The sequence below is a fragment of the Anguilla anguilla genome, chromosome 7, assembly GCF_013347855.1.
Source record: "Anguilla anguilla isolate fAngAng1 chromosome 7, fAngAng1.pri, whole genome shotgun sequence".
Taxonomy (NCBI): Eukaryota; Metazoa; Chordata; class Actinopteri; order Anguilliformes; family Anguillidae; genus Anguilla; species Anguilla anguilla.
In genome coordinates, this window is record NC_049207.1 from 24,380,033 (window position 1) to 24,401,645 (window position 21,613).

At 47.4% G+C, this 21,613-nt stretch overlaps 1 protein-coding gene across 5 annotated transcripts; it reads left to right on the forward strand.

Annotated features, from left to right (window-relative positions):
• The first annotated feature begins 69 nt into the window (after window positions 1-69).
• On the forward strand, window positions 70-21,242 carry bod1l1 (biorientation of chromosomes in cell division 1-like 1). 5 transcript variants are annotated; one of them, XM_035427222.1, is made up of 35 exons: window positions 70-320; window positions 1,220-1,344; window positions 1,669-1,859; window positions 2,124-2,702; window positions 3,197-3,346; window positions 4,841-5,013; window positions 5,217-5,313; window positions 5,665-5,794; window positions 6,081-6,147; window positions 6,543-8,223; window positions 8,870-8,943; window positions 9,386-9,488; window positions 9,741-9,814; window positions 10,035-10,116; window positions 10,467-10,577; window positions 10,882-10,928; window positions 11,367-11,442; window positions 11,730-11,767; window positions 12,312-12,390; window positions 12,628-12,686; window positions 13,036-13,117; window positions 13,284-13,348; window positions 14,374-14,461; window positions 14,750-14,799; window positions 15,255-15,333; window positions 16,162-16,235; window positions 16,587-16,701; window positions 17,161-17,226; window positions 17,479-17,531; window positions 17,633-17,705; window positions 18,920-18,972; window positions 19,077-19,164; window positions 19,470-19,617; window positions 19,902-19,976; window positions 20,133-21,242. In XM_035427222.1, exons 1-35 carry the CDS (start codon window positions 204-206, stop codon window positions 20,257-20,259), a joined length of 5,289 nt encoding a protein of 1,762 aa, XP_035283113.1. In that variant the 5' UTR covers window positions 70-203; the 3' UTR covers window positions 20,260-21,242. The 5 variants fall into 5 exon arrangements, with proteins under 5 accessions (XP_035283113.1, XP_035283116.1, XP_035283114.1 ...); XM_035427225.1 differs by having other exon boundaries at window positions 16,614-16,701; XM_035427223.1 differs by having other exon boundaries at window positions 16,165-16,235.
• Window positions 21,243-21,613: the final 371 nt, after the last annotated feature.

Below are 21,613 nucleotides of genomic sequence, written 5' to 3' on the forward strand. Positions count from 1 at the left end.
ATGGCGCTTGTTTTAAAACAATTCAGTAACCCGTCTCTACATTTTATTAAACTTCCGGGTCATGCCAGGGTCACTCACAATCAAAATATTTAGCCGAAGCATAGAGTGGAAGTAAAGCCAGGCTTGCTATATGAAGGCTAACTAATTGTTTTTCTGTTTATATTGTTATTTTTGCTTGCTTAAAGGAACGACTAGGATTACAGATGGCCGGTTTACCTCCCGGAGACCCGCAGTTGGTCTCTATGATCGTGAATCACTTAAAAACTCAAGGTCTTTTTGACCAGTTCAGAAGGGACTGCTTGGCAGACGTGGACACAAAGGTATGAGTGTAAACCGCTGCTCCTAAAGTGAAGACGCCCCCCTTTCGCTAATACTGGTGCTTTAACGTGATCGCTATTTTTCATTGACTCTCGCAATTTTTTCTCTGTTACATGTGAACGGAACGCATACTGATGTTATATGATTAGCTAACTACCATACTAAATAGTTTATGGTGAAAAGGAGGGAAACGTGCTTTTTGCTTGCTAACGTTAGCTCATTCAGCTAAAGTGGATGTTGAGTCTGGTGCAATTATGGTTACTCCAACGTTACCAAGATTTAGGGTTGCCAGATTTAGAATTTGTCAAAACACCTGACCACATACACAGCTGTAAAACGTAATCGCGAACGAAGCTGGGCGTTGTTGGGTTGGTTGGTACTCTCGGTAGCGACGCCGGGCCAGGGAGTCAGTGACAAGAAAATTAATTTCAAAATATTGGTACATTTTTTGCATCAATTACTGAGACCAGACATTACATTGTCGGATCGGGACTACAGACCTGGCATGTACAAATAATTCCGGTCGAAAACCGGAGGTCTGACAATCTTACCGAAATAATAGCCAGGGATATGTCTTGTGTGATTAACGCACGTTTATCGCACTTTGGTAAATCAGTTAGTTAGATTTATTTATTTATTTATTTTACACTAGTGTGAATTATAGTGTTATATCGGCCTGTCAGGTTGCTAGCTCCTACCAAAGATTGTTTGGAAACTTGCTATTCTGTAGCTTGCTGACACTGCAACATCTAAATGACAGTAGAAAAATATCAAAAGATAAAGAAGCTGACTACCAATACTTTAGTTGCACAAGTGAGGGGGGCGTAGTTTGTTACGTTTTTGCAGCTGAACTGTTGTCAATGTAATGTAATCCTGAACACATTTTTCACCCCACTTTCAGCCTGCCTATCTGAATTTAAGACAACGGGTGGACAATTTTGTCTCCAACCATCTCTCCAACCACACATGGAGTCCACACCTGAACAAGAACCAGCTGCGGAACAATATCAGACAGCTGGTGCTACAGTACGTGAACACACACACCTGTGACTGTACTCAAATACATCCTGAATGGTTGTGGAAGTGAATATTGTCCAGCAGTCCAAGATATATCTCGCACATCTCCCCCATAAGGGTGCAGTCCATTTGTTCTTATGAAAATGGTTAAACAAAGAAAATCCATAAGCAGTACACACATCTTGCTTTGTCAAATGCTTGTGTAGACTGCCTTGGTTCTCCCATGTCTTTAGGTTTCACAGAAAGTGTTTAAGAGAGCGCTGAACTTTTTTAAAAAGGCTTTTACTGTAGTGTCTGTTTGTTTGTTGAGTTGCCTGATTAACCTCACTTCAGGTCCGGGATGTTGGAGCAGGGAGTCGACAGGATAGTCGCGCAGGTCGTAGACCCCAAAATCCATCACACGTTCAGGCCACAGGTGGAGAAAGTGGTGCGAGAATTCTTGTCCCCTGGGACCATGGGCGAGCAGCCAGTGGCCTGTCCCAATCAGGTGGAGGAGAGACAAGACATCTACGTACCAGCACCAGGTAGCGGAGTCATGTTATTCAACACTCTCTTCCTGTTGTAGAGCTGGTGCCAAGCTAACATGAGTCAGAGCTAGCTGGAAAATAATCTTCTGAACAAACAAAAAAACAATTGACATATTTCTATTAAACCTCAATCTTCAATGCTTGGGCCAACTTCACCTCCATGTTTGTTTTTGACCTGTGTTGCTGTTTTGTGTTGGGAAATCATATTTTTAAAAAGCCATAGAGCATTTGCTGACCAATGGGACGACTTCTGGTTTCCAGGCCCCTCGTCTGCACCTGTAACCACGGCGTCCAGCGACGCCATGTCCATTCTGGACACCATCACCTCTCTGAATCAGGAGGCGAGCATCTGGACCAGCGGGGACAAGGCTGGCAGGAGGGTCAGCCCAGCACTGGGTCCCGATGGTGGGCCGGAGAGGGACCCATCGCAAGACGAGACCCAGGAGGAGATGGAAGTGGGGGAGCAGGACATGAGTCTGGTGGAGGAGGAGGAAGAGGAGCAGGAGCAGGAAGAGAAGGGGAATGGGGAGGAGGGTAGCGAGGAGAAACCCGGTCCTGAGGCCCTAGTCCAGGTCCAGGAGGCTGAGGTGGAGGATGCCCCGGAGTTTAGCGGCCTGGAAAAACTGGGACCCGAAGAGGACGAGGAGACTAGGGAGCCAGCGGAAGAGACCAGGGAGGTGAAGGCTGAGGAGGGGAAGGAGAAAGAGAAAGAAAAGGAGAAAGAGAAGGAGAAGGCCGGCAGCAAATCTGCAGGCAAGGCCAGAGAAGATGGGGAGCCCCAGAAGTCCCCCAGCGAGAAGCAACACATGCGTCAGAAAGCCAGGGAGAGGTTAAAAGAAGGTAAAAGCCGTGAACTAGGTTTCTGTGTAACAAGAAATGTTACCATTCTTGTAAAAAAATAAGAATACCAGTCACTAATAGATCTGAACAAGTTATTACTAATGTCACTGATTTGCTTCTGCGTCCAGTCTGACAGCATAAAGAATACAACAACACATTTAAATGAGAACTACTGGTCATTCCCTCCTTAGCATCTTACACAGTTGGGGTCTATTCTGTTTGAGTCAGTTTGGGAAATGAATTGAAACTTGGTAAATTGGTGAACATTACCATAGAATCATGCAGGCATTTTCCAATCCATGAATTGAATTTGTAGTCATTTCTTGAATTTGCTTAACTGAAATGGAATTTGCCCCAACTCTGGCACATATTGAAATTTGAAGGGGTTGGTTTTGCATTCAGTTGAGCACAGACCTGTTGCTGTGAACGCTGTTGCTTGGTGTGCTTTATTGTTGTGTTTAGCTCAGTGCTTAGCATATGTTCTTTTGTTCTAGAATACTCCCTGGAGGACTCTGACCTGGATGGCTTGAGTGACATCACAGTGAGCTCTGTCCACACCAGCGACCTGTCCTCCTTTGAGGAGGAGAGCGATGAGGAGCCACAGCTATCCGACAGCACAGAGGAGGGCGAGATCACTTCTGAGGGTGCGTCCGTGCTCTACGCTTTCTTAAACCTGCGGACATACAGTTTACCCTCACATACACCTGCAGACGTAATGTTTACCCTCACCTACACCTGCAGACGTAATGTTTACCCTCACCTACACCTGCAGACATAATGTTTACCATCTCCTACACCTGCAGACATAACGTTTATCTTCACCTACACCTGCAGGCATAATGTTTATACTCACCTACACCTGCAGGCATAATGTTTATACTCTCCTACACCTGCAGACATAATGTTTATCTTCACCTACACCTGCAGGCATGATGTGTATCTTCACCTACACCTGCAGACATAATGTTTGCCCTTACCTACACCTGCAGACATAAAGTTTTCCCTCACTTACACCTGCAGACATAACGGTTATCTTCACCTACACCTGCTGGCATAAAGTTTACCATCACCTACTCCTGCAGACATAACGTTTATCCTCTCCTACACCTGCAGACATAACGTTTACCCTCTCCTACACCTGCAGACATAACGTTTACCCTCTCCTACACCTGCAGACATAACGTTTACCCTCTCCTACACCTGCAGACATAACGTTTACCCTCTCCTACACCTGCAGACATGCTTTTATCCAAAGCGCTTTACAATTGATGCCTCTCATTCACCAGAGCAGTTAGGGGTTAGGTGTCTTGCTCAGGGACACTTCGACATGCCCAGGGCTGGGATCGAACCGGCAACCCTCCGACTGCCCGACAATCGCTCTTTCCTCCTGAGCTATGTCGCCCCAGATCAGTGTAGAATGACGGGAAGAATTAGGAGGAGAGAGAGGGAGAGATGTGACAAAGGTTGGCAGTCAGACTCGCGGCCCGCCATGACCATATGGAAAACGCTCTACGGGCTGCGCCACAAGAGACACAGTACCTATAGAAGTATTTCTGATTGCAGAGTGGCTGAGATTTCTAGGCTTAATAATGAATTTTTTATGTATTTATTTGATTTCTGTTCATTGTGCCTTACAGTGCAAACGCAAGTTTATGGTTGTTAATCCTTTGAAGAGTAATTATTTTGAATGTTTTTTTTTTCTTTCATAATTGTATGTCTGTGTTCTAGAACTACATTGCTTTCAATTATTAGTAGTGGTTGTTACATCAGCATTAGAATGTTCAGTTAAGAACATCCTAGTCACTTAGTTGTGATCTTAACACTTTAAATGGTTAATGGGGAGGGCAGCATCATGTGGGCCCTGTGGTTTTGAAGGACCAGTGACTCCTCTGATTAGTTTGTGAGTTTTGTGTGCCTGCATCATTGTGTACTTATATATAAGTATGAGTCAGCATAGTGTCATGAATGCAGGGATCGGTGGTAAGACTAGTGATGGTGAGTGTTGTGTAATTATTGTTTATATACTTGCATAAACTGTCCTCTGCCTCTGGGGAATGCTGTTTCGTATGAGTGCGGTGTTATTGAAGGGAGATGCTAGTCGGTCCTCTCACCGTGTGTGTCTTCTCATGTGTGTGAAGAGGAGGAGCTGGAGAGCAAGCCGAAGGCCGCAGACAAGCCCAAAGAAGAGGAGCCCAAGGAGCGGAAACCCCGCGGAGGGAGGCAGGCCTACGTCCACAAGCCCTTCCTCTACTCCCGTTACTATAGCGACTCTGACGACGAGGTCACGGTGGAGCAGCGGCGGCGCTCTGCGGTGAGTGGCGGTGGCCTGGCCAAACGAGTGGGGCGGGCGCTCGGCATGTCGCTATGGAAACCTCCCGAAATGTTGATGCCGGTCCGCGAGAGGCAGTGTTTTGGCGTCATCTGGCAACGGAAAGGGGGAGGTGTGTGTTGCTGGAGCTGATGTGTGTGTGTGTGTGTGTGTGTGTGTGTGTCTGTCTGTCTGTCCATCCACAGGCTAAAGAAAAAGAGGAGAGGTTGCTGAAGAGACAGCAGAACAGAGAGCGGATGGAGGAGAAACGCAGACAGAAGGCCACCCAGCAGGAGGACAATGGTACGTCAGACCTGTACAGTTTTACACATTAAAGCATTGCAAATACACCTGCACAAGTTAGCATTGCACTCAGACCCACTATACACGTCTGCATCATTACGCTAACTGTGCTACATGCTACACCGTTAGACCCATCTGCTATTATCTTCTATTGTGATTTTGTCTCCGTTATTATTCTTGTGTAAGTAAGGAAAACAGTTTTAAAAATTATGAAAAGAATCATCTTCTTTGTCCATCCTCACTGACAGTGACTGGTAACGGAAATGTATTTGCCAGTGTGTGTGTGGCAGCCGGTGCAGTCCTGTGTGTGTGACATAGCATAAAAAGAGTTACATTTTTTTTTCCCTGTAGATGAGGGAAGATCAGAGTCGTCCTCTCCAAACCTTGAGCCGCAGGGACCGAGCGCCAAGGAGGCCCGCAAACAGAAGAAGGTTCTGGAAAAGAAGGTGGCTATCAGTCGGAAGAGGAAGAGAGATTCCAGGTGTGTGTGTGTGTTTGTGTGCGTGTGCTTGTGTGTGTGTGTACGCCCGTGCGCGTGTGTGGTGTGCATGTGTGTGTCCCTGCTTGCACGTGTGCCTACATGTGAGTGTGTGTGTATGTAGATAAACACATACACACGTACCATATATGTATTTATCTGTGTGTGTGTGTGTGTGTGTGTGTGTGTGTGTCTGTCTGTCTGTGTTTGTCAGCGCGGGGGGGGGGGGGGGGGTTTGTACTTCAGCTGTATTCTGGTTGTCTTATTTTTGACTAAATGTGTCTTTCAGGAAGGAGGATGAGCCTGGAAATAAGAAGAAGGGCGATGTGGAAGAGGAGTTACTGAAGAAGTCTGATGTAAGCTGCTTTTCTGGCCAATCGGAGAGACACAATCATGCAAAACTGGTTATACCTCAGTTGTGTAAAATGAAGAATTCTTTCAAAAGGATCCCAGTCTATTTAAAAAAAATAATAATAATTCTACCAAATTTTTAAGTAAGAGCATGTCTGGCAAGGTGAGTGGTGTCTGTTCTGAAATGGCCTTGTGGCTGGCATTATAGCTCCATAACCCACATAATGCTTTATGTAGGATGACCTGGGCAAGCCCGACTCTCCCTTGATGTTTACACATGGCGATTTACTGAAACAGTACAACAGCTATGCCTCGCATTGGGGATTTGAACCTGCAGCCTTCGGCATGGAAACTCAGCTCCCATAACGTCCGCTCCCTACGTCTTTTTTTCATCAAACAGGAAGTGGCGAGGGGCGGCCCCCCCAAAGGCCAGCCGTTCAGGGGCCCCAGGAGGGCGTCGGAGCCGGACGAGGGCCGGAGGCGGAAGAGCAGCAGCGTGTCCGAGGAGGGCCCCGCAGGGGGGGGCGGCGAGCAGCGGAGGGCGGCGGACAGGAGCCGAACGCACTCCTTCATCCTGGACCTGGAGCAGGGCTCCGAAGGGCTGCTCCGCCAGAGGCCCGGGGGCAAGTTCGACAGGAACCCCAAGCCCCCCAGAGAGCGGGGCGAGCGGGAGCGCAGCCTGTCGGACGAGCGCGCCAAGCACAAGCCCAAACCCGAGAGGAGAGCGGGAGGCGAGGCCTACGCCGAGGAGAGCCTGCAGAGAGACCCGGGTCACGTGACCAAGGGGCCCGCCGACGAGAAAGCCGAGAGGAAGAGCAAGAGCAGGGGGGACAGGCGGAGCTCCACGTCCGCCAGGGAGGCCCGGACCTCCGTGTCGGAGGGCGGGACAGAGGAGGGCGGGGCCAAGCGGGCGAGGATCGTTTCGGGCGACGGCGTCAAGGCGGACAAGGCCAGGGCGGAGAAGGGGGCGCCGAAGAGCGAGGGGAGACTGCTGCTGGTGCCGCAGGAGTCCGCCGGGTCCTCCGAGGACAGGTCGGACATGGAGCCGGGGTCAGAGGTCGCCAAGAAGAAGGACAGGCAGCCCAAAGAGCCGCCCAAGCGCTCGAAGAGCCAGCCGGAGGTCAGGGACGCCGCCGGGGCAGACCGCCGGTCCAGGGCCGGCTCCGAATCGGACGCCGACCCGGGGTCGAGGGTCAGGACGGCGGCGGAAAAATCCCGGTCCAGGTCGAGGGAGGACCCCAAAACTCCGGCCACACCCAGGGGAGAAAAGAAGGGCTCCACCCCGGAGAGCAAGGGCAAAGGGACCAAGCCCTCCAAGGAGAAGAGGAAAGAAAGTGCCTCCAAGGAGGAGAAGAGGAGAGAGGGAAGCCTGAAGGAGGAGAGGAAGGGGTCCGAGGAGAGCGCCGCGGAGAAGGCCGGGAAGGGGGCGGGGCAGAAGGGCGCGGAGGCGGAGAGAAAGACGGGCGAGGAGGCGAGCCGGGGCTCCAAGGGAGACAAGCCGTCCCCCGGCTCCTCCCTGTCCCCGCCCATTCCGGACACCAGCAACCCCGCCCCCGCCCCCCTGCCGGACACCAGCGTGGGCCCCGAGGCCCCGCCCGTGGCCCCGCCTGCGGCCCCGCCCGCACCGCTTGCTGTCGGCCTAGCGGACGACGCCTTCGACGCCCTGAGTGACATCACCCCCGAGCCGGAGGACGAGGGCGAGATGCAGATCGACGAGGACGCGGACGCCACGGAGACCCCAAGCGGAGGGCTCCCGTTGGACGGCGGGTTCGGCCCGGGAGGAAGTGATGTCGCGGCGGCTCAGGCCCGGCTGGCGTGGCCAGGGGAGGAAGGATTCGGGATGGGGTGCACGCCGTCCGAAATGTCCCTGCGCGAGGCGGCTCTCACCCTGCTGTCCATGGACCCCGACACCACCACCTCGCCCGGCATGGTCGCCGAGGCGATCTCGCCCGCGCCGCGGCAACCGGAGACCCTCCCTCAGACAGACCGGGTCTCCGACAGCCTGCCTTGCACTGAAGCAGGGGCATCGCAGGGATCTGTGGAAACGCTAACGCCTGATAGCGAGCCAGCTGTTAGCACAGGTAATGTAGGCCAAACCATTTATTTACATTTATTTTACTTTTACATTTATTTATTTAGCAGACGCTCTTATCCAAAGCGACATACAAAAGTGCACGTCATGGTGTTCTGACCGCTAATCTGTGTATCATCGAGATGGCAAGCTTTAGCATTTCCATGTCCCATATTGCTCTGTATTGCATCTATACAGTATTTGATGGAACATGTTTAGAAAAGCTATTTGAATGGTTTTCTCTGTTGTGTAGCTAAGAGCTACACCATAACAGAATTTTTATATTTCATTTACATAACTGTCTGAACCTCCTAACGTCTCAGCTGTGTTTTTATTGCCGTAGCAGCATTTGCAATAAATTGCTACAGAATACATAAATAATTAACAATACATTGAATTGTGGGATTTGTATTGAACGCAAAGCTGGCTAGAAGTGAAGGAAAGAGACACACGCACTCAATTAAACCCACACACATACATGCATACACACAGACACACACATACACACACACTTAAACCCACACGCACACATGCATAAACATTCGCGCGCACATAAACCCACATGCATGCATGCATACACTGACATGCACACACACTCACACACACTCACACACACACACACTCAGTGACTAACCCTGTGTTTTTTTCTGGTGCAGGACTTTTGGACACAGCTGTAAAGGAGGTCAGTGTGTCTGAGGTCTCGTCTGCGTCAGAGAGAACGTCCTCACAGGTGAGGGTGGCTCAGGATTCATTCTGTATATGGACCGCTGAAATATCCTGTTCCACGCACTCATTCAGTCGAGAGGGCGCTGTCCTTAACTTTGATTTGATATTAAATTCAGATTTTTTTCCCCCCCGCCCACAGTTCACCAGAATTGATTTTGGTGACAGCTGAGCTTGGAAAAGCATTTGCAAAGGGGAAAAAATTGCACTTGAATATTAAGTCAAAGTTATGGTTTCAAATTTCAGGTGGTCATTTGGCTAGTCTTTTTTTGTATTCAGATGTGTATGACTTTGGTGTAAAAGGCCGTATTTCCGGCTAGCGCTGTCTGCCGAGACTCTGTTATTTCCTCCCTGATTTGGGGTTAACCTGCCGGTATGGTGCAGCACCTGCTACCTGCCGTCTCGCACTGATGACATCATCGCTTTCTGTCTGTGTTCCGGCTCTGAAGGAGGCCGCCGCCGCTGCCGCGCCCTGCGCTCAAACCGAAGCGGAACACGCCGGAAACGTGCCCGAACCCCAGCCTGAGGAGAGGCCTGTGGCCGGTCCCGAAGGTACTTGCTGCCATTACAGCTGCCGGGGAGGAACCGTTCAGGAACCGTTCACTCATTTTATATGCTTTTATTTTGAATTTTTTATCTTGAATCTCATGCCTTTTGTTGAAAGCCAGCGGCTGAAAACATGTCGTTGCTGTTTAGTTGGGAGGAATGGGCAGTGCGGTGATGTTTGAACATGGCGGTTTGCTTTTCTCAGTGAAGTGCAGGTGAATCTGTGCGAATGAGCTCCTGTGTCTTTGTGTCCCTCAGTCTCCGCTCCTTTAGAGCAGAGCGAGGAGCAGGAACCCGTCCCAGACAGTGAGGGTCCCCTCGTCACCACTGCTGTAAGTATGGGGCCAGCCCGCATCGAATGGCTTGGTGTTGTTGACTTTGTTGATGGTTTTGATGATCTTTGCCGCTTACCCCTGGGGTGTGTGTGTGCGTGCGTGCGTGTGTGTGTGTGTGTGTGTGTGTGTGTGCATATGTGGGCGTCTGTTTCTGTGTGTGTGCGTGTGTGTATGTCTATGTGCTTATGTGTGTGTGTTTGTGCTTTTCCCTCTCCAGCAGATCAGAGCAGAAGCTAGTGACGGCAGCAGTGGAGAGATGGAGTGTTCTGGACAGACCACCACAGTCCAGGCAGACAGCAGTAAGTCTCTCTTAGTCACTCTTTTCTTCCCCTTTTTCTGTGGCTCCACCAGAGATTAGACTCAGCTGTAAGGATTGATACCTTGACTATTGACAGATGAGACTTTAAATGAAAAAAGTTATTGGTGTAAATGTTACAAGAACCGATTATTTGAAGAACTGATAAAGATTTTTGTGGACCAGAATTTCAATGTACCATTTTTTTCAAGTTAATAATGTAACAATATTGGTAAATGTTAATCATACTGTGTTGCTATCTCACTCTCTCTCTCTTTCTCCTTCTCTCTGTCCTTCTCCCTCTCTCGCTCCCTTTCCTCTCCATCTCGCTTTCTCTCTCTCTTTCTCTCTCAGGTGAGCCGTCGGCAGTGGCTGAGGAGGTGGAGGGTAAGGTGGAGAGCCAGGGGGAGGTGCTGAGCAGTACCGTGGATACGGTGCCCGGTAGTGACGGCCCAAGAACAGAGGGTACAGTGTATCTGTTTATGAGAATCCTCCCTTTCTTTTGCTGTACGTATCACGTGCAACAGAAAATCAGAACTGTTGTGAATTCAGTGACGTCAGCGACTATGTTTTATGAAATCTAGCTGTACACCTCTACACCAGGGTGGAGATTTCAATCAAAGAAGCCCGCTATTATTCATTTATAAACCAGGACCTTGGAAATTTGGGAAAAAAACTGTCCTCAGATTGGAAGACCTGCTTTAAGTCTTGTTGTGGTCTGGCGGTTCTGTGGAGGAAGTCTTTAATCCGTGTCTGTGTGTTTCTCCAGGTGAGAGCCAGCCTGATCAGGCAGGAAAAGCAGAGGGAAGTGCAAAGGTGTGTGTCACACACTCAAGCACTGCTGTGCTTCTCTTAATCACTAGTCCCCTGTTACACACTTTACTGTCTTACCTTACTAATTACTGAAGGACAGAGGCTTCTTACTTTCGCAAAGTGCTGAAGACTACCTGAACATCTTTGAGTGAAAACGTTTTACACATTTAGGGACTCATTTGTTAAAAGCTTTCACACGTACTTTTAGCACATGCAGAATGAATAACGCAACCAGTGATTGGTGCAAAACCCAGTACCATGACGAATCATTGGTCGTGTTATTGGTTTTGTATGTGCTAACATCTTTGCACGTGTTAAAGAACCACATATATATCAGCTGCATGTGCTGCGTTAAGTGGCTCAGGATGAGCGATGACTGCTAGCGCTTGTACAAAACGGTGTTAAACGAAACTTTAGTAGTTCCCATGCATTGGATTTCAGGAGGAAGAAGAAAAGGCAGAAGGGGCGGTCACCGAACGCAAAGGACGACGGGCTAAAACTGCTACCAAGGAGACCGGTCAGTCCTGCGTTACCACGGTGACAGTACACCAGGGCTGATGGTTCTCTGTTTTAAAAAGAGAATTGTGAGACAGCTGTTTGTGAGGTCCTATGTTTCTTTATGACTGTCTCTTATTGTTGTAATCTGAGGATTTATAACAATAAATTGTCTGTAGTTTTGCCTTTTAAATGCGTTTTATGTAGAAAGAGGTTTGCAGGCATGGTTTTGTTATGGTAGTTTTTTCAGGCCTAGCTTTCTGGTTTTTAATTTATGCAAATGTCTTATGTTTTGATGATCTTTTCTAGGTAAAGAGAAGAAGATGGAAGAGAAGGGAGAGTCCGAGGTTGTAAGCTTGTCTTTGCATTTTCGTATATTTGTATAAAAAAGATTATATTGTTCCAGACTACTTCATATAAATGAGATGAATTGTTTGGTTTTGTCTGCAGTGGTATTGAAACTTACAGTGAGCTCCATAATGTTTAGGACAAAGACATTTTTTTATTCTTTACTCAACAATTTTAATTGTACAGAGACAAGTCGAGAAGAAGGAAAAAAAAAAAAAAAAAAAAAGTCCAAAACTTTATGGAGCTCACTTTATGCATTGTTTGTGTTGTGGAAGTTTTTAATATGTCGTATAACAGTAGAACATGACAATGAAGATTTTTATGTTAAAAATAAAATTAAGGACATTATTTAATTATTTTTCTTGCTTATAGTTATAACTGTAATCCTCTAAGCTCAGAAATATAGATGTAAATGTCAACTTAGTTCCTTTATCTCATCTTTGTTTCATTCCAGAAATGGACAGTATGTTTGCTGTTGTTATATGATGAGGAAGCTGATGTTGTGTGTGTGTGTGTGTGTGTGTGTGTGTGTATTTAATCCAGGGGGAACAGTCTGACCTGGCTGAGGAGGTCAAGGAGACACGCAGAGGTGGCCGACAGTCCAGACTTGTCAAAAAAACCAGTGAGTGTGTGTGTGTGTGTGTGTGTGTGTGTGTGTGTGTGTGTCTGTGCATGTGTGTGTCTTTGCTTGTGTGCAGTACTCTGCACATGTGCATGCCTTTGATTACAAAAAGAGTTTAGAAAATTTCATGTTGTTCACACATCTGCAGTGAACCTATCTGGAAAGGTGCTTTGTTTTAATGAAGGACACTGAAAAGTGCTCATCACACCAAGTATTTCTGTCTCCCTCTCTCCATAGGCAGGGGTTCGAAGAGCGACGGAGACAGCCTGGAGCGGAGCCCGGAACCTTCTGCAGACGTGAGTGACTATCACAGGCTTGTGCGTGCTGTGTGTGGGACTGACTGTGCTCTCACATGCTGTACGAGCTGTGTTTATTACTGAGTTAAGTCCCACTGGCTGCTTAAAAACACAGGGTGACCAAGATTTTTCTGTATAGGACCCAAAACCAAGTATGTATGACAGTACGACTGTATGCAAAGGATTTCTTAAATATTATTATTATTATTATTAAGAAGAAGGAGCAATCTGAGTGGCTGATCTTTGTGAGAGGTGTACTGTTATGGGGTAGATGTTTAATGGACTGACTGCAGCAGGCTTGTGTAGCGTGTGGATGACCAGCTTTTTCTCCTCCCTCCGTACTGTGCAGGACAGAGAGGCGGAGGAGGTGAAGGACACCAGGAGCCGGAGGGGGCGGAGCTCTCAGAGTGCCACTCCCCAGCGGGACACAAGTAAGGGGCAGCTACCTCACATCGTGTAATGTCCTGTGTCTGGTGGTAGAGGCCAGCCCACTGACGTATATGTGCGCGTGTGTGTGCATGTGTGTACTTGTGTCTGTGTGTCTGTGTCTTTGTCTGTGTGTGTTGTGTGTGTGTGTGTGTGTTTGTGTGCCTCCAGGCAAGACCAGGAAGGAGGACAGTGAGGAGTCTACAGGTCCAGGCACGGGGCAGCCACTTAAAAGTGTGAGTAGAATGGGCTTAAACTACTCCCAAGCTCTGTGAGCTACACCAAAATTCTCATCAGCTACACCCCAAACTCTTATCAGCTATGCCAGAACTTTATCAGGGACACCCCAAACTCTATCAGCTAAACCCCAAACTCTTAATGGCTACACCCAAATTCTCATCAGCTACACCCCAAACTCTTATCAGCTATGCCAGAACTTTATCAGCTAAACCCCAAAATCTTAATGGCTACACCCAAACTCTTATCAGCTACACCCCAAACTCTTATCAGCTATGCCAGAACTTTATCAGGGACACCCCAAACTCTATCAGCTAAACCCCAAACTCTTAATGGCTACACCCAAATTCTCATCGGCTACACCCCAAACTCTTATCAGCTATGCCAGAACTTTATCAGGGACACCCCAAACTCTATCAGCTAAACCCCAAACTCTTAATGGCTACACCCAAATTCTCATCAGCTACACCCCAAACTCTTATCAGCTATGCCAGAACTTTATCAGGGACACCCCAAACTCTATCAGCCAAACCCCAAACTCTTAATGGCTACACCCAAATTCTCATCAGCTACACCCCAAACTCTTATCAGCTATGCCAGAACTTTATCAGCTACACCCCAAACTCTTATCAGCTAAACCCCAAACTCTCAATGGCTACACCCAAATTCTCATCAGCTACACCCAAACTCTTATCATCTTCGCCCAAACTTAATCAGACACACCCCAAATTCTATCTGTCTCCACTCCAAGCTATCAGCTGTACCCCAAACTCTTATCAGCTACACCCAAACTCTTAACAGCTACACCCAAACGGTTATCAGCCTAATCCAAGCTCTATCAGCTATACCCCAAACTCTGTCTGCGACACCCAAACACTATCAGCTACACCCCTGCACTATCAACTTCACTCAAACTTTTTCAGATTCAGTCCAGACTTTGCTCAGGACTTTGTAAGTGTAAAGTATATGAATATAAGATGTACATTATCGTCTATCTTCCTGGCTTTACTGTATGTGCTAACAGGATGATGAAGGCGAGAAGGCCGTGGAGACAAAAGTTCCACGCAGGGGGAGGTGGTCCAAGGGCACGACTCCGTCGCTCAGGGAAACGCGTATGTACCCCTCTGCCCCCTCTGCCCCTCCCCCGGGGTCATGTGTCCTATGTCAATTCAGATAAGTTGTACTGTTTTAAGATTGAGTTTCAAGTGTTTCTGCCTTTTTCATGGTACATGTTATTTCTGGGACAATGTTTGGTACTGAGCATTTCTTAATGGGAAAAGTCATTATAATTAGTGTCTGTGGGGATGATGTCATGTGACTAGGGTCTGAATTTGGTGAGGCCCAATCAGAGCGGTGAAAATGTGGGAATGTGTGTCATGTGACCTCTGTTCCTGTGGTAGGATCCTCATCCCAAGAGCTGGAGGAGGAAGAGGTCAAGGAGCAAGAACAGGTCAGTTTCTCCAAATATTCTTAGGAGACCCTTTGTTTCAAATAGACAGGTGAACTTTGTTAAGTCATCTATTCCATCAATAATTTAAAACTGAGGCTTCACGTGCTGTCAGTTACAGACTCTGAACCAATAGAATTCACTCTCCATAGCAGTAATGCTGTAAGTGGTTGATATCCGTGTATCACTGACAGCACCTGAGAACTCTGTCCATTTGGGGAAGCAGTTTCTTTAAGCCTCTGTGTGATTCTGTGATTCTCGTCTACTAACCTTAGTGACTCCCTATCTGATGTCACTGCCGTTACTGTTGAACTCCAAACAGTTTGATGTTTGCAAAGTAAATTTAGGTTTTCTCAAAGTGAAGCCACAGAGTGCTGTCCCCCAGTTTGTCCAGTAGGCACCCTGCTTCTCCAGGAGAGCTTGGTCTCACTTTACATTTTTTTGTTTTGTGGAAACAGCCTGAGAAGGAGAAGCCCGAGGATGTTCCCATTCGTAGAGGACGAAGTTCTGCTGGCCAGGTCAAAGAGGTCAGCGAAGGTGAGTGCCTGACCCTGTGACATTCAAGATCCTTTGTTGCCACACAACAAGATTGGTGGTATTTGAAGGTAGCTTAAGTAGTTACAACACTAACTGTTACAGTTATGTACAAAACAGTCCATAAGACAGCAACTTAGACACACCCTATATATAACACGGGACAAAATCAAGCTTGCAGTACCATCAGCACAGTCGATCAACAGTCTGTATGCTACACGTATTCCATATGAAATGGACATAGCTGGGGGAGGGGGAGGAAGAGGGCTCTACAGTACTCATTTTAGGAGCATTTGCTCTTGAATGTTAATGTGTGTTGGAAAAACAACTTAGGAGCGCAACTACTAATTAGGATGCATTCGTGTGCTTCTGAATTTTACAACTTAGGAGCACATGAGCTTTTTGGGAAAAAATGTTAGCATCGAGCCCTGAGGGGGCGTGTAGGGGCTAGTCAGGAGAGTTCAGTGATCTGACCGCTGTTGAGAAGAAGCTGTCCTTAAAGCCGTTGGTTTTGGTGCACGTGGGCCTGTGCCTTCTGCCAGACGGGAGTAGCTATGAGAGGCGATGGGCTGGATGACGATCGTTGATGATTTTATGTGCGCTTTTGATGGTGCTCTGGGTGTACGGGGAAATGGCAGAGGGGAGGTCACAGCCAATGGTTTTGGAGCCTTTAGTGGTCAGAATGGAGCAGGGAGCAAACTTGCATCTGCCCCCCCTCCCCCCACCTTAAAACATGCCAGAAGGTCTTGCTCTAGAGAAGCCTGTGGTCCAGTCTATCTGTGTGTGGAATCCTCCCCTTTCTGCCTGCACAATGGATTTCATTGTCATAAGCAGGTGGCCAGCAGAAGAAAGAGGAGGAGGAGGAGCCTAAAACAGGAAGTGGCTCCGAGGAAAAACGAGAGGAGGTAAGCAGAGCACTTTGACAGCTCTCATCGCTCTGTAAAACCCAATAAATCGCCTGATGTAATTTAACTAAATCAATTCAATATCCTCAAGGTGAAAAATTGAGCAAGTGATCACGCAATTAAAAAAGGGTGCAAAGCTAAGACCAGTGACTGCATAACAGATTACATTGCCCTACTCAAGTCTTCAGGGTAGTTGGTTTTCTCAAAGTATTTGAGGGAAGTGAACTGTTGGATTTTACAGTGTGGCCCTGGAGTGGCACGGTCTCCTGTGTGCAGAGACACACCCTGCACGCTGTCTGTGTGCCTGAAGCGCTGTGTATATTTAGCTCTTATCACCCCTAACTTTCACAGCACACATCCTTCCTTCCTCTGCCTCAGAAAGAGGAAGACGAGAAGAGCGATCAGAAGAAAGCAGGCCGCCGGGGGAGGCCTGCCAAAGCCCCGCCCCAGGGAAGCGTCCAATCAGGTGAGAGAGAAAGAGAGAGGGAGAAGGGAGAGAAGGAGGGAGGGAGAGACTTGACTTTCATGCCCCTTTATTAGAACATAATTGTCAATTCATTACACAAGAATAAAAGATAAAATAAAAATAAAGAACAACCGAATAAAAGCCATCAGTGCACACAATAGCAAACCACAAACAGTATCAAAAAGGAAAAAAATAAATTAACCTTCCTTTGACTGACCACATCCCCTGCCCCCCCATCATGGCAATGTGATCTCACAACCATCCTCATCAGCTACACAAATGGCACCCCAATGGCATACCCAATATTGTTATTCAGTTTGTAGCATACATACTCAAACCTCAGGCACACTGAGATAACCCCATTCAGCATGCTCACTGAAGAGAGGGAGAGGGAGAGACGGAGAGGGAGGGAGAGATCTGCTGTGAAATAGAGTGTGCGCTATTTTCTGTTCTCTGCAGAGGAGACCTTGGAGCAGAGTGGCGAAAAGGAGGATGGAGAAGACTCCAAAGAAACCAGTAGCACTCGTGAGTTACACACACACACACACACACACACACACACACACAGCATTATCACTCAAAATGCACAGTCATCAGGTGACACTGATATATGGCAGTATATCCAGATCGGACAAGCCAACAGATGTGCAAAGTTCCGTGACTGTTGCTCCCACCTGTGCGTAATTATATATTCTGACATTCTGCTGTGGGAATATGAAGCATGGATACACTAAGCTGTGGGAAAGGTGCAGTTTTCTAACTATGCTTTTCTCTCAGGTAAGCCTGCACTGAAGAGGAAGAGGAGTGAGGAAGGGGAGGACTCTGTGGAGGTGACGACTCTGTGCTGCTCAGCTCTCTCTCTCTCAGTTTAGATACTGCGTCAGCCCCACCGGTGCTCATGATTGCTTGTGTGCCGTTTGTTTCCGGTAAGGTCCGGCCCGAGGAGGGGGAGGGGAAGGACGATGGAGCGAAGAGGAGGATCGGTCTCCCACAGGACGACAGCAGTAAGAGCAGCGCCCTTTTACCTGTTCACAGTACATACAGGAGAGATTCATCTGTCCTTACAGCAGTGTCACTTTACTTGTCCCCTATCACAATATCACTTCACTTGTCCCCTATCACAATATCACTTCACTTGTCCCCTATCGCAATATCGCTTCGCTTGTCCCCTATCGCAATATCGCTCCACTTTTCCCCTATCACAATATCGCTCCACTTGTCCCCTATCACAGTATCGCTTTGCTTGTCCCCTATCACAGTATCGCTTTGCTTGTCCCCTATCACAGTATCGCTTTGCTTGTCCCCTATCACAATATCACTCCACTTGTCCCCTATCACAATATTGCTCCACTTGTCCCCTATCACAGTATCGCTTCACTTGTCCCCTATCACAATATTGCTCCACTTGTCCCCTATCACAGTATCGCTTCACTTGTCCCCTATCACAGTATCGCTTCACTTGTCCCCTATCACAATATCGCTTCACTTGTCCCCTATCACAGTATCGCTTTGCTTGTCCCCTATCACAATATCGCTTCACTTGTCCCCTATCACAATATCGCTTCACTTGTCCCCTATCACAATATTGCTCCACTTGTCCCCTATCACAGTATTGCTTTGCTCGTCCCCTATCACAGTATTGCTTTGCTCGTCCCCTATCACAATATTGCTTCGCTTGTCCCCATCACAAAATCTCTTTCCTTGTCCCCTATCACAATATCACTTCACTTATTCCCAAACACAATATCACTTTGCTTGTCCCCTATCACAATATCACTTCACTTATTCCCAAACACAATATCACTTTGCTTGTCCCCTATCACAATATCACTTCACTTATTCCCAAACACAATATCACTTTGCTTGTCCCCTATCACAATATCACTTCACTTATTCCCAAACACAATATCTCTTTCCTTGTCCCCTATCACAATATCACTTCACTTATCCCCTATCACAATATCACTTTGCTTGTCCCCTATCACAATATCACTTTGCTTGTCCCCTATCACAGTATCGCTTTGCTTGTACTGTTTTGTATATGTTTGACTCACACTCTCTCTCTCGCTCCATAATTTCAAAGTAATTTTTTTTATGATGTTGGTAAAAACAATATTGGTAAATGGTAATTGGTGAATCCTACTGTGTTGGTCTCTCTCTCGCCCTCTGTCCCTTCCTCTCTGTCTCTCTCCCTCTCCCTCCCTCTCTCTCTCTGCAGCCAGTCAGTCCGATGGCCAGGAGGATGTAAAGGAAGAGAGCTCCAATGATAATGTAAGTCCTACTTTATACATACATATCTCCCTGAATAGAACTGCTGTGCAGGAGGTGGGACTGGTGAATGGTGGGAAATGGTGTTTTTGGTTTGTGTGTCTCAGGACGAGGACAGGAATCAGCCTCAGAAGAACAAGGTCACACGGAGGGGAAGGCCTTCCAAAGGGGGCGGGGCCACAGGGGAGGAGTCAGGTATGAGGGGAGTGGCTGCTGGAAGATGTGTGGGAGGAGTCAGGTAGGAGGGATTTTATGGGAGGAGCCTATGACAGGACAGTAGGCGGAGTTGAGCGTGGTGGTCAAGGCCAGAGGATGGGGATATTGGGAGTGTAGGAGTTATGAGAAGAGATTGAGGGTTTGAGAAGCCTGGGAATAATTTTTCAGTTCTGTACACGTTGGCACATCACAATTTCTTTTCAAAATGGCAGCGGAGAAAATCAAGATTGACTGGTGTTCGGAGTGACATTGCTTAGGCTGTCCTTGACTGCGTGTTTTATCAGGAAAGACAGCGTCTGAGAAGAAAGACCAGAAGTCCGAGGACACGGAGGAGGAGCCGGTGGAGGGAGAGGAGGGTGAGGAAGAGGAGGGGGAGGAGGCGACTGCGACGAGGGCCACGACGCGTTCCGCCGCACGTCTGGAGGCCGAGAGGTAGAGCCGAAAATGTCACGCTGACGACCAAAAAAACCTTTATTTACTTATTTATATATATATGCGTGTGTGTGTGTGTAGTAGGTAATCCATACTTGTAACCGATGCAACATAAAGTGAACTGGAAGACAAGCAATTATACTATGACACACTAAGTACAAGTCATCCTTTGATGACGGAATTTGAAACAATTGGGTGTGATTTAGTATGATGTATCATCAGTATGACTGCTATACCTGGCTGTGGAGTAACTTTTTTTCTGATTTCATTTTGTTTTTCTCCAGGAATAAACCCAGTAAACCCTCTACTCGCGCCTTGAGTAAACTCAGTGGTAGAGAGGAGACCGCTACAAGCACACGGTATGGTGTGTGTGTGTGTGTGTGTGTGTGTGTGTGTGTGTGAGGTGTTTAGCACGTTCTGTTTGAGGTGTATAATGCTCTCTCAATTTAAATGATCTTTCTTTCTGTCTTTTTTTCTTTCTTTCTTTCTTTCTTTCTTTCTTTCTTTCTTTCTAGCGGGGGGCGAGGGCAGGTGTCCCAGGCAGGGAAAGGGGGTCGGAAGCGCGAGGCCAGCCCCCCCGCCCCGCGCACCCGGGGGGCCCAGAAATCAGAGGAGCCGCCGGCCAAGAGGGGCAAGCGCTGAGGTTGCACCGTGGGGGGGGGAGAGGACCCCACCCAGAACCCCAGAGGACCAAACCGTGGAGCGCGGCTTTCACGGGATCCATTCTTTCTCTCCTAACTGTACCAGCGCTGTCATAGGAACAGTGGGCCTTGAGTGTTTTTCTATCGATGGAAAAATATACAACATTAACATTTCGCGAGTACTTTCAATTTGAACTGTGTATTTAGACTTTTTATTTTTTATTCCATACAAATGTCAGAATGTAATCAGTAGTGAAGTGTTTGAGAAGTGTTTGGTTGGATGTGTGAAGTTTATTTGCTTGGTTCTGATTGCGTCCACTCTTCAGGACGACTGTCTTTTAATGAAGTCGTGTACATTTTTTTAATTTTTATTATTTTGTTTTTTTATATGGTATGGCATTACTATGGAAACAGAACCTTGGTGACAGTGTTGAGCGAGAGTGAATGAACTGCAGATCCACCTCTGATCCTTTGGGCCATCAGAGGTACAGTACTTATTCTGGAGTGATGTAACATCTGGGCCAATCAGAGAGGATTTATTTAGACGTATCCGTGCGTAGATTTTCGGAGCCCTTTCTTACGGTTTTATCATGTGCTTATGCTTACCGGCTCGTTCAAGCAATACACAAAATGTAAGAACCACTATGGGGCAGGTTTCAGGTTGTAAACTCCTCCCATTTGACTACCCAGAGTGCTTTTATGTTTTGTAGTTTTTTTTTTTTAATATAAATGCAGTATCATATTTACCCTGAGGTTCCCATGGGGACGTACTCATTCTGTGAATGTGAAGTAGCCGTAGGTCTTCCCAGGTGTCCGGTGTCTCTGTCGACGTTCCGAAGGTAGCGCTCGTTTTCCGTCTCCGCTCGTTATCGTCACTCTTTCCGAGTTCCCTTTTGCGACTGTACGTACAGCGGAGGGGACTCGGCGATGCCAGTGTTACAAACTGCAGTTTGTTTAGATCATTAAATCTGTCTTTTCCTAGTCTGGCTTTGTTGATTTGTTGATTTAAGTGACTGGGTCTGGTGTTACTCTGCCTCTGCAGGTGTTCTGCACTGTTATAATTGGCTCTGGATTATTGATAACCAGGGCCTATTCTTGGGCTGAATGTACAGTATTACTGCAGCTTGTCTGTAATATTTATGAATCGTTCTTCATAAGAGCTATAAGGTAAACTCATAGGCATTAAATAGCACCTTCACGAGTCTTTTCAAAGTTGACAATGTGTCACTGACGGCAAATAGGCAAATGACTTGGCTCTTAGTATGCCACGGAGAAACCACATACACGCAGTGGCGACTTTATTAGGTTTACCTGCTTGTTAATGCAAATATTGTGGTCTGCTCCTTCAAACAGCA